The sequence below is a fragment of the Atractosteus spatula genome, chromosome 8 (assembly GCF_055471065.1).
Source record: "Atractosteus spatula isolate fAtrSpa1 chromosome 8, fAtrSpa1.hap1, whole genome shotgun sequence".
NCBI classification, from domain to species: Eukaryota; Metazoa; Chordata; class Actinopteri; order Semionotiformes; family Lepisosteidae; genus Atractosteus; species Atractosteus spatula.
The window spans coordinates 53,782,403-53,794,955 of NC_142713.1; the positions used below are offsets into that span (position 1 = coordinate 53,782,403).

At 53.7% G+C, this 12,553-nt stretch overlaps 1 protein-coding gene across 1 annotated transcript in view; it reads left to right on the top strand.

Annotated features, from left to right (window-relative positions):
* Window positions 1–1,612: 1,612 nt before the first annotated feature.
* The window catches only part of orc5 (origin recognition complex, subunit 5), a 47,598-nt gene continuing 36,657 nt past the window's right edge, over window positions 1,613–12,553 (top strand). Inside the window, exons 1-8 of the mRNA XM_088923857.1 lie at window positions 1,613–1,666; window positions 3,368–3,482; window positions 3,658–3,750; window positions 6,222–6,413; window positions 6,911–6,985; window positions 8,761–8,872; window positions 9,412–9,542; window positions 11,488–11,536. Coding sequence (XP_088779983.1) covers window positions 3,369–3,482; window positions 3,658–3,750; window positions 6,222–6,413; window positions 6,911–6,985; window positions 8,761–8,872; window positions 9,412–9,542; window positions 11,488–11,536 — 766 coding nt within the window. The 5' untranslated portion in view covers window positions 1,613–1,666; window position 3,368. The remainder of the gene's footprint in view (window positions 1,667–3,367; window positions 3,483–3,657; window positions 3,751–6,221; window positions 6,414–6,910; window positions 6,986–8,760; window positions 8,873–9,411; window positions 9,543–11,487; window positions 11,537–12,553) is intronic.

A 12,553-nucleotide genomic window follows, 5' to 3' on the forward strand; every position in this document is an offset into this window, starting at 1 on the left:
TCTTCTCGGCTCTTACAGGTTCCACCAGGTGCTCAGTCAGGCAGCCAGCAGCTATATCACCCTGCAACTCACAACTGGTAGCCCACTGCAGCTCAGCAGGTGTGAGCCTGCTCAGTACCTGGATGGGAGACTCCTGGGAAAAACTAAGGGTGCTGCTGGAAGATGTGTTAGTGGGGCCAGTAGGGGGTGCTCACCCTGCGGTCTGTGTGGGTCCTAATGCCCCAGTATAGTGACGGGGACACTGTACTGTAAAAAAGGTTCCATCCTTTGGATGAGATGTAAAACCGAGGTCCTGACTCTCTGTGGTCAGTAAAAATCCCAGGGCGTTTCTCGAATAGAGTAGGGGTGTAACCCTGGTGGCCCTTACCAATCATGGCCTCCTAATAATCCCCATCTCTGAACTGGCTTCATCACTCTGCTCTCCTCCACACTGAGAGCTGGTGTGCGGTGAGGGTACTGGTGCACTATGGCTGCCGTCGCATCATCCAGGTGGGGCTGCACACTGGTGGTGGTGGAGGGGAGTCCTCATTACCTGTAAAGCGCTTTGAGTGGAGTGTCCAGAGTGGAGCGCTGTGTAAGTGTGAGGAATTATTCATTATTATAATCCTGTCTAGGCAACCGTGGGGCGGCTGGCTTGGACCCCATGCGAGGCTGCAGCAGAGTAATCCTGGGAAAAGCTCCAAATTAGTTACCAAATCCAAGACACGTCAAGCGATGCCGAAGTCCAGGGACAGAGCAAGAACTTCAAGAGCCGAGAAAGACGATAAGGTTTAGAGTGTTCATCCTAAGGGAAAAGCTAGGAAAGAGGGAAGCTCAGCAGTGAGCGGAGTGAGAGGGTATAAGTAGGGAGGAGCGTGTGGAATGATAATTGATTGATTAGCGCCCGGACGTCTGAGGTGAGAGGTGCTGGTGGGTATGTGGTGACGTTTAAGTGCTTGCATGCGGTTCCTGGCAGCTTCAATCTGACGAGTTTCCTCCACTTTGAATATCACTCAGAGCCCCCTGGAGCAGGGGAAATCATTGCCTTTATTTCATAGAGCGCCTTTCATGGTGCAAAATCTCCAAGCGCCGGTGTTTTCTCGGCCCTTTGTCCCTCATGGAGTTAACTCTCAAATCGCTGAGGTCCAAGGAGTAAAATGCTCTGAACAATATTGGACTTTAAAGTACTTAAAAATCAGCATAGATCTGTGACATTATTCCCTTTGATGTTCGATCACTATAATAAGTCAGTCCCTGCAAACTGTTGTCTGTTTTTTAGTATCAACCAAGATTTTCCAAATAATATATCCTTTTATTTTTATCCAAATCTACTTGAGGTAACAGTGTACCTTTCAATTTGGTTTTCTGTATATATGTAATATCTATTACATAAACAAGGATATATGTCCTACAGTTCATTATTTTATATTAATACAGCGCAGTATGAAGTCATCTCTACAAGCATGCGTTCTCTGGGAATTTGCCAGCTGTCTTTGGGTCGTTCCAAGCATATCCTAAGGAAAGACTACAAATCCCAGAAGGCCAAGCAGCCTGTGGCCTCCAGAAGAGCTCTGATTGGCCACTTTTTTGTTGTCATGTGACAGGAAGGAATTTGAGCTCTAACCTCGGCGTGGCGCGAAAGCATGTAGCAGCAGGGAAAGACTGGGGGGAATTGCTGAGAGATCAGGTGCAGTATGTGACGTTGTTTTGTTTGAATGAGCAACACTAGATCGTCCAAACGCGGTGCATAAAAGCTTTGATATTGCTACATTATGTTGTCACTTAATAATACAGCAAAGCCCTTTGCTATTTAAGAATCTGTTACTATAATTTAAAGAAACACCGTTAGACTCGGTGAGCAGAGACTTCGGTTCTGCAGAATAGCTACAACGAGAACGAGACCGTAAAGAGCTCAGTTTGTATGCTGGCGGTAACGCACTCGCTCCAGGGACAGTGGTTCTCTGTGTGAGAGCCGTGACAGGCGAGTCGACCCAAGAGTTTACTGTCGGGTCCGAGTCAAAAACCGGAGAGGTAGCGACAGAACCTGTGGTGCCACTGAGTTCACCGTTAGTGCTATGATATGGAGGTCTAGCAGACAGACAGGGTTTCGGTGACGGATGTCCGTGTTTGCTCTGGGACCGCAGAGATCTCCGCTGGTGCGATTTAAATGTTTCGGCTGCACTGTAGCACTCCTGCCTTTCCGATACAGTAAAACGGAGCTGAGTTCATTTCCACCAGTCTGTCAGTCGAGGCTAACGTCTGGAGACTGCTGTGAACGGACGTTTCGGCATAACTGATCAGAGCTCCATCGACAGCAGGAGCGCGTCAGTACAGAGCATCTCCTTTCAGTTAGCAGCCTGATGTAAACTCACTTGCTGAGCGGAGAGTAATGAGTATTAATATGCTAGTATATTATCTTAGACGTAATCGTATATAAAGGACGCTTGCTGTTTTCCACATACAGTACGCTGAGTGTCTCTGAGTGTTTGTGAGCAACGTGTCTGTGATGCTCAGTCAAAATCCTTCAGCTCTCCAGCTGGTCTTTTTTACGCTTGTTCTATACAGCTTCTAAAAGGAGCAGAAAATATATAAAGACAACAGCTACTGTATATCACCCTGTACCTCACACCTGGAAGCCCCTTGAAGCTCCGCAGGTGTGAGCCTGGTCAGTACCTGGAGGGGAGACTCCTGGGAAAGCTGAGGTTGCAGCTGGAAGTGATGTTAGTGGGACCAGTAGGGGGCGCTCACCCTGTGGTCTGTGTGGGTCCTAATGCCCCAGTATAGTGATGGGGAGACTATACTGTAAAGAAAAGGCTCCATCCTTGGGATGAGACATAAAACTGATGTCTTTACTCTCCATAGGTCACGAAAAATCTCAGGGCTTGGCTCAAAAAGGGTAGGGGTGTTAATTCTGGAGTCCTGGCCAAATTTCCTCCTGGCCTTTACCAGTTGTGGCCTCCTAATAACCCCCATCTCTGAACTGGCTTCATCACTCTGCTCTCCTCCACACTGAGAGCTGGTGTGTGGGGAGTGTACTGGAGCACTATGGCTGCCGTTCATCTTCCAAGTGGGGGCTGCACATGCCCTGTATAGCTCTTTCAGCGGAGTGTCCGGAAGAGTGTTTTATAAGTGTACGGATTATGATGGGGATGATGAAGGGAGTCAAGCTGCTCGTGCCTCAGACCTGGGCTTCACCATGAGTGGACCGCAGTTCTGGTGGGGTCCGGTAGGGGGCGCAGTCTCCACACTGGAGAGCAGTAAGGGCCGTGAGAATAGATGGGGGAGGCAGGGAGCTGGGGTTTGTAGTCTCCCCCCCTGTGTGGCCGCCTCCCATGTCCAGTGTGTCCTCACCACCGCGTGCCCCTCTGCCCCCTGTCTGTCCCCGCAGGATGCCGGCCCAGCTGCAGCACCCTGGCTACCCCGCGGCGCGCCTGCAGGTGGCAGAGGAGGCCGTGCCCTGCCGAGAGGCGCAGGCGGCCGCGCTGCTGGCGCTGTTCGGGGAGGTGAGGGGACTGGGCGGGGTGCGTGTGCGTGTGCGTGTGCGTGTGCGTGTGCGACTGGCACACGGCCTGCATGCCGGGTGGATGGGCGGGCGGGCGTCTTGCCAGGGTCTGGGCAGGGCCGGTGTCGATCAGCGCCGGCCCTCAGCCCCTCTTCCTCCCTGTCCTGTCCCTGCAGCCCGAGCACTACAGCTACCCCTCCCTCTTCCTCTATGGGCACCGGGCGACTGGGAAGAGCCATGTCACGCTCACCCTGCTCCGAGAGCTGCAGGTAGGCCCGGGGCGGCTGGGTTTGGGCGGGGAAGGCCTGCACTGGGATGGGGCTGGGGCAGGGGCAGGGGTGGCCAGGGTGGGGTAGGGGCAACTGGTCTGGGCCTGAGGCAGAGACAGGGGCTGGGGTGGTCAGGGTGGGGTATGGGCAGCTGGCCTGAGTCTGGGGCAGGGGCAGGGGTGGGTGGCTGGGATGGGGTAGGGGCAGCTGGCCTGAGTCTGGGGCAGGGGCAGGGGTGGGTGGCCTGGGTCTGGGGCAGAGACAAAGGGCAGGGCCAGTCTGTGCCCAGCTCACTGTCTCTCTCCTACAAATCAACGTTTAAAGTCCAGGAAAGGTCATCGGCATGGCCACGCTGCAGGACTGGCCAGGCACGGTGTCTTCACGGGACAGCGTATGCAATTAAACTGGAGTTTGCATGAACAATACGATGAATATACTTCTGATCTTTCCATTTGTCCTGAAACCAGTTCACGTCCACATATCCTCTGTGTACACCCTGTGTACAGGGTGAAATTGCGGGTCGCCATACGTGTGAACGTGTGCAGTGCCCTCCAGAAGTACTGGGACAGCAAGGTGGGATCTGGTATTGTTGCTTACGGTCGAGCCATTTCTATTTGTGATCTCAAGATTAAAATGAATAAGTGCAGTCTGATTTTACACTTCAGTTTTATTTTGGTTATTTCCGTGCATGTGTGTGATCATATCGGAACAAAAACGTATCGTAGGTGTTGGGGGCACACTTTGCTCTACGTACGTTCCAGAGTGTAGTCAGGGCTTGTTTGCACATCCCTTTGATGCGATAACTTCGCAATGTCTGTTACACACTGAGCTCACCAGTGGGTGTGAAATCATTCGAGGTCCCTTGTCGCTGTCACTTTGACTTCTTGCCTTGTCCTCAGGGGTGGTCTTGAGCCTCAATGTTGTCTTCAGCATGTTCGATGCTGCTCAGACAGTTTTGAATCCAGAATCCGGAGTTCAGAGACGTGGCCGGTCCAGGATTTTCCACTGTCTCTCTTGGTGTGAACGCCTGGACTGTACTGGTTTGTATTACAGCATTGTCGTGCTGTATGGATAAAGCATTTTCGAATACGCTTCGGAGCTACTTCAGAGTCCGTCCTGTTGCTGCTGTCATTAATTACCCCCTCGTTACGGGCGAGCGAGCCAGTCTGAGAGCTCTCCAGGCTCGGACTTCACCTCCGGCACGCCTCGCCTCTCGGATGAGGCGGTGATCTTCGGGTTGTCTGCAGTTCCTGTCTTTCTCCGCCCTCTAACCCTTCCATCTCTTCGGTAAAGGTCTCGTTTGGTCTCACCTGCCTGTTTTCAAACGTTCCCGGCTCATCTTTGCCATTTTGAGCAGCTTTGGCTCCGGGTTTCCTGCTCCCGCTGCTGAAGGGGGGCGTGCCTGGTGCAGAGCAGCCCTCGTGCCGCGGTGTGTCGGTCTTCTGCGGCCTGTGCATCTCGAGTGCCTTCAGCCCTGCGCCCCGGGGGTGCTGGCAGCTGCGCTGACAGTCGCTTCAGGGTTTTCCTTGACAGCTCTGATCATTTGGCTGTCCTCGACCGCGGGCGTTTTTCTTGGCTGATGAGCAGTTACGCCTGTGCAATCCTTCGTCTTCAGTGTGACCCTCATCGCTGGCTCTGGTCCGCCCTGTCTCTGTGCTGTGATCGAGTTGTTTTTTTTCCCCTCTCGGCTTTAAAACGCCCTGAGGTGGAGTGAGACGTGTTGCACATTTGCTCCTAATTACCCAGTAACAAACACCTGTCAGCCTAGTGTCCCAGAATCTCTGCTCCTTCAGAATACAGGTCGAGCAGGATTGAGTGTTATTTCTTTAATTGACCCAAGAGGGTGGTAGTGAATTGACTAATGATGATGAAATAGTTCGGACTTGTACTTAATGCTCGCGTTTCTTTTCCACAGTAGTGAAAATCTGAGTTGGTCTTTCTTGTCCCAGTTCTTTTGAGTGCACTGTGTACAAACATGCTAACTACATGCTGTATTACATTAGTCCTGAATTTCTACCAGCAATATAAACTCATTACCAACAATTGGAAACATTAAGTTATTTTCTTAAATATCTCCCTCAATTGCTTTGGCTGTTTTTTTGCTATTATTGTAACCTGTGACCCCCCCTCTTCCTCACTCTCTGTGACCCCCTTCCTCTTTAGTCTTCCTCTTCCCCCCTGTCTGTCTCTGTAATCCCTCTTCCTCACTGTTACTATAACCTTCCTCTTCCTCCCTGCCTTTTCTGTGAAAACCCCCTCTTCCTCACTGTTTCTATAACCTTCCTCTTCCTCCCTGCCTTTTCTGTGAAAACCCCCTCTTCCTCACTGTTTCTATAACCTTCCCCTTCCTCCCTGCCTGTTTCTGTGAAAACTCCCACCCCTCTCTTCCCTTTGCTGCTTCTCACGGTTCTAATGAACTTTATTTTGTATAGCGCCTTTAAAAGTGTGTTGTCCTCCCTGGCTCTCTGCAGCTCCCTCATGCAGCGGTGAGCTGTGTGGAGTGTTTCTCGGCAGGGCTGCTGTTCGAGCAGGTGCTGGGGTCTCTCTTTGGCCACGAAGCAGTCTCCCAGTCCCTCGCGCGCTACTCCTCCTTCTCCGACTTTGTCCGCGTCTTCCGGCAGCTGTCCGCTCGGAGCTCCCTGCCTCGGCACACCCGCTACATTGTGAGTATGCGTCCCTGTGTAGCCGATGGCGGTGAAAACGCTTGCTGTTTGACCCATCCAGAGTAGCTCATTGATCCCAGGATCTCGTCCAGTTGTTTCTCGAGAGCAACCACGGTAGCTTGTTCCACTCTCCCACAACTCTTTGCGTAAAGAGCCTCTTGTTCTCAGTTTTAAATGCCAATTTTAAATTGTGGTTTCCACCTGTGTCCTCCAACTTGTGTTTTGATAATAGGCCACAATTATGAGCAGTTTGGAGGCCTTATCCAGGAAACAAGCCTGTGCCTGAAGCCATCCCTGACTGACACAGGGGTGTGCTGTGATCTGTGGGCTTGCAGCTTTGTCAGCGAGAGCTGTAGCGCTTCTCTGATCGATGTGGACTCTGCCTGTGTGGCACTATGGAGCTTTCTGATCACAAATTCATCAGCTAGCTGTCTGTGTGTGCGTCTGTGTGTGTCCGTGCTAGATTGGGCTCTGATTCTGCGATTCTGTGCCTCCAGGTTCTGGACCGGGCCGAGCTGCTCAGGGACATGGATGCTAATCTGTTGCCGGGATTCCTGCGTCTGCAGGAGCTGGTGAGAGCATGGGCCGGGGCGCAGGGGGTTGTGGGAGGGTGTAGTGTGTGTGTGCGCGCCTGCGTGTGGCGGGACAAGAGGAGAAGCAGTCCGAATGTTTGCTTTCGAGTTTTCTACTTTAGGGGACCCACTGGCAGCCTTGATTTTTAATCCCCTCCCCCCCCCCAGCACATTCACTGTAAATGACTGGCAGTCTGTCATCTCCAGCAGATGTTGGCGCGGTCTGCTCGCGGTGACGTCATCCCCTCTGGAATGCAGCCCGTGTGGGATTCGGCTGCAGGACAGGGCCCGGTCTCTTCCCCTGGCAGAGTCGTGTTGTCTGGGGAGCGCTCGAATCCCAGCAGGGGCACATCACACGGCCAGTTAAAGAATGGAGCGCTCTTACCCTGTTCGAGCCAGTTCCTAATGACTCCTGGGCACACGTCTGTACCGCGGGCGTAGGTGGCTCTGTTGGCCTCTCCTCTTTCCCAGTGGAAAGCGGAGTGGGTGCTACATTTCTATCCCTTAACCCCCCTTCATCGTATCTCACAGCAGCATGAGAGTTTAGCCCTGTGATGTATATTTAATGCCCGTTGCCCATTGAAATTCTGCTGGTGTTCTGTGTTACAGCGCCGATGCCAGGCGCCAGTGCTCGGGCCCAGATGTAATATGGCCCGGGGCTGCGTAGCAGGGCTCTGCCTGCTGCGAGTTTACAGTGCGAGGTGGGGGTACGGGTCAGGCTCCCGCTGCGCCAGGCTGCCATCCGTTTCGGGTTTTACAGGCTGCCAGCTCTTCTGTATTCTGCGAGCTGGGGGAAGGTGCTGGGAGATTGTCTGAGGATGGGTTATCGACACAGCTTTGTTTTTTTCTCTCAGAACCAGCAGATGCGTGCAGCTCTAACCAACAGGAGGGCGTTTGCTTTTCTGCTGTGTTGAGTCCGACACGCGTCAAAGTGTGCCGTGGCGAGAATTGCACAGGAAGTGGCGTGCGTGCGTGCGTGCGTGCGTGCGTGCGTGCGTGCGTGCGTGCGTGCGTAGCTTAGACGCATCCGCTCTGGAACACTGGTGAAGTCCAAGCCAGGTTAACACCCTCTGGCCCCATCGCCTCAGTTAGTGCCAAGCAGCTGTGAGTATGCCCACTGGCGGGACACGGTCAGTGTTCCTGGCACAGAGAGATCGATGGAGGAAGGGGATCTTGCCTGGTGATTGCCCGGCAATGCCAGAGAGCGATGAGCCCTGGTCATGACAAATGTTGATCGCCGTAATGAAACTATACAAGAGGGCGCAGTGGTTAGCATTGCTGCCTTGCTGTGCCTTGCGGGGTCCTGGGTTCAATTCCAGATCTCGGGTGCTGTCTGCGTGGAGTTCGTATGTTCTCTCGGTGTTCATGTCTGTTTCCTCCCACAGTGCAAAGACATGCTGGAGGGTTAATTGGCTTCTGGGAAAACTGGCCCTGGAGTGAGTGTGTGTGTCTGAGTCTGTGTGTCCTGTGAGGGACTGGCGTCCTGTCCAGGGTATATCCTGCCTTGTGCCAGGACAGGCTCCCCTGTGACTCCGCATTGGAGAAAGGGGTTAGCAGATGGATGGGTGGACATCTGTCTCCTAAATAAACTTCCAGCGCTCCGGCTCCTAGAAACGTTTCACTCTGCCCCATGTGCGTGTGTGTCGCCTGTCCGCCAGGGCTCCTCAGCTGGGGTGGGGTTGAAACGGGGGGTTCCCTGCTGCCTGGCTTCGTGTTTGGGGGGTGGGGCCCGCGGTTGACCCCCTGTGTGTGCGTGTGCGCCCCCCCCCCGCCAGGTCGAGGACAACGTGACGGTGATCCTGCTGAGCGAGATCGTCTGGGAGAAGTTCAGGCCCGGCACCGGCTGCTTCGAGCCTCTCGTGCTGCACTTCCCGGACTACAGCAAAGGTACGGACTCGCGCCCGGAGCCCCCACCTGGCGCCGCTGTGGAGGAGAGCAAAGGGTCCCGTTGCGTCATCTGGAGAGAGAGAGAGGCTTAATTATCCCTGAGGGGCAATGTGTCTTACAGCAGCAGCAGCAGTGTACATACATATACATACAGAAAATCCAGTGATAAATGAGGATATGGCTGCAGGTATGAATGGGAACTTGGATCTGTTGGTTTTTGAGTTGGGCGGTGGGCAGCTGTGTTCTGATGGGAGTCATTGGAATTCATTAGACAGGGGTGTGAGGGATCGGCACAGGTGGCACAGGTGGATTCTGCTTTATGCAGAACACGTGAATGATAGAAGGTGGAGAGGGCAGGAAGATCAGTGCCAATGACCTTCTGGCATGTTTTCACATGGCTGCCCAGTTTGTTCTGTATTGGTTCTGCCTTCCCTTGTGACTGCTCGGCAGTGCCCTGGCATTGCTAGGTGCCTGCTGTGCTGTCCCGCACTCTACTGGCGTGACTGTAAGGACGGTGCCCTGTGCTCTGATTCCCTCAGCGGAGCTCCAGCTGATCCTGTCCCGGGACCCTTCCCCGGCCTACTCCCCAGAGCTGTACGGCACCTACATCAACATCCTGCTGGGCGTCTTCTTCACCGTGTGCAGGGACCTGCGCGAGCTCCGGCACCTGGTGAGGCACCGCCACGCGCTGGAGCGGGACAGGGGGGTTTCGGGCACGCGGAGCCATAGGCCTGGTAATCAGCGCTCAGCAGAGAGACTCGTGGAGCGGTTGTTTCTGACACACCCAGCCATGCTGTTGAAGCTGATTCCCTGGCTTCTTTCAGGAAACAGCCCAATGAGATCCCTCAGCCAGGACAGGAAGCACATCTTTACACAAAGAGTTGTGGGAGTGTGGAACAAGCTGCCTGGCCATGCTGTTGAAGCTGATACCCTGGCTTCTTTCAAGAAAAGGCTGGATGAGATCCTTGGATCAATAAGCTGCTAACTAGCATTTGGGCTAGAAGTGTCACCTGGACCCCCTCTAGTAACTTTTCTTATGTAATATACTTGATCCACACAAGCTATTGCTTGCAGCTCTCTGTAAAGACTGTGTCATGAGAACATTGTGGGATCTGGCCCAGATTTGAACCAGTGAAACCTGGACTGTACCTCCCAACCCACACTCTAGGGACACTCGAGTAATTGAACAGCTGGGGACGTCCCCCAGTGTTTGCGGTCTTTAAGAACCAGGGGACCCCACAGACACTGCGCAACATCACCACCGACATGTCTTCTGTAACAGGGCTCTCATACTCGGTTCCTGGAGGGCCTCATGTCTTCTGGTGTTTGTTCCAGCCTGAGTGCTCAAGTAAACAACCTCATTCTCTCCTAATCTAGGAGCCAGCGTAAGGTCTTTTACACTGGGGGTTCACTTCATTAATGCTACTACAAGTCCCGTCTCCGATCCTGATTATAATTATCAGGATTCCGCAGCTCAGCAAACGAATGAGTGATGTGGCCGAGCTTTGTGGTTTGGAGCACAAACCAGAGGATACAGGGCTCTCCGGGCCGTGAGCTGGACCCCGCTGGGCACCGGTAGCAGTGTCTGAGACTGGGGCGCCCGACGCTGCAGCAAGGAATGGGGACTGTCCGACAGAGCCTCGAATCACGGGATTTGACAGCTCCGACGGGAAATACAATCGGGCGATGCGTCGGTGAGGGAGAGATCCTACGGGATTTTTTTCCCTGCTCTTTACGATCATTGTAAGTGAAAAATGTGCGAGCTTAAAACTGATGATCTGAGATGATAGGAGACGATTAGGGCTGAGCCAGCGTAGCATCCAATTTGCCAAAACAGAAAAGGGAACGGAAGTGTGCATTTGCCCTCCTCAGGTCCGTAATCCCCATGTTTTCTGTTTCTTAAGAGGAGGCCTGCTGTAAGTTACGTTCTCACTTCTGAGTGAACACTGGAATGCCAAGTGAGCTTTGTCCCAGTGCGCCGAACGAGTACTTTCCACGTCCAGCTGTCCCGCCTTTCCAGCTCTGCCCAGAACGTGGCGCGGAGGTCCCGTTCCCATCCTGGTGCGCGTGCCGAGGCTTCTCGGTCATGGGAATGAACCGGATCTGGCCCCCGGGTTCGGGGGGAGACGAGCCTTCCACGGCAGCCGGCCCAGTCTGGGGGCGCCGCTACCGAGCAGCCAAGGAGCGTCTGTTCTGTTACACGCTGCAGAAGGGCTCTGTGTCGGGACTGTCCAGTCCCGGTCCCACGATTGGCTTCATGAGCCCGGTTCCACCATGGTGCCCCCCCCCCGCCGCCGGCTTTCTGGGCGAGTTCACGGGCCGAGCTCGGCACCTTCCGCCCCGCGCGGAGCCTCGCCGTGTCCGTGATGAACACGTTGCGGTGTCGGCTGTCGGCAGGTCGGCGCATCTCGCTCCTCTGTCGTCGTCACCTCCGAGATTTTGCAGGAAGCCAGGAGAGCGATGGGATAATTCCCGGGATTCTCAGGATTTCCAAACGCCGCGCGGTAGTGGAGGGACTAGAGCACCTAGAAGTGGACAGCCGCTCTCCTGGTTCTGTCGGTTGCTCTGTTTTAAGCCGTTGGATATTGATTTTGTTTGTGTTTTTTTTTTAACAGGCTGCGCTTAATTTTCCGAAGTTCTGTGAGCCTCTGGAGAAGGGGGAAGGTAATGGCTCTCTTTCTCTCAGCCTGTCTAAAGGGAGGTGAGACTTTCATTCCCCCCCATCTCGTTCACAGCCTGTCTGTCTCACTGACACTTAGGGTTTCTTCAGCATCTTTCTCTCGGCCTGTCCGTCATGTCAGCGACAGGAAGTGATACTGACACAGGACCTCTCCTCTCCCTGTCTCTCAGTCTCCTCACTGTCTCTCAGCGACAGGAAGTGATACGGACAGTCTCTCCTCACTGTCTCTCAGCGGCAGGAAGTGATACGGACAGTCTCTCCTCACTGTCTCTCAGCGACAGGAAGTGGTACTGACAGTCTCTCCTCACTGTCTCTCAACGACAGGAAGTGATACTGACAGTCTCTCCTCACTGTCTCTCAGCGACAGGAAGTGATACGGACAGTCTCTCCTCACTGTCTCTCAGCGACAGGAAGTGATACTGACAGTCTCTCCTCACTGTCTCTCAGCGGCAGGAAGTGATACGGACAGTCTCTCCTCACTGTCTCTCAGCGACAGGAAGTGATACTGACAGTCTCTCCTCACTGTCTCTCAGCGACAGGAAGTGATACGGACAGTCTCTCCTCACTGTCTCTCAGCGACAGGAAGTGATACTGACAGTCTCTCCTCACTGTCTCTCAGCGGCAGGAAGTGATACTGACAGTCTCTCCTCACTGTCTCTCAGCGACAGGAAGTGATACTGACAGTCTCTCCTCACTGTCTCTCAGCGACAGGAAGTGATACTGACAGTCTCTCCTCACTGTCTCTCAGCGACAGGAAGTGATACTGACAGTCTCTCCTCACTGTCTCTCAGCGACAGGAAGTGATACGGACAGTCTCTCCTCACTGTCTCTCAGCGACGGGAAGTGATACTGACAGTCTCTCCTCACTCTGTTTGTCTCTCAGCGACAGGAAGTGATACTGACACAGGTCCTCTCCTCTCCCTGTCTCTCAGTCTCCTCACTGTCTCTCAGCGACAGGAAGCGATACTGACAGTCTCCTCGCTCTGTCTGTCTCTCAGCGA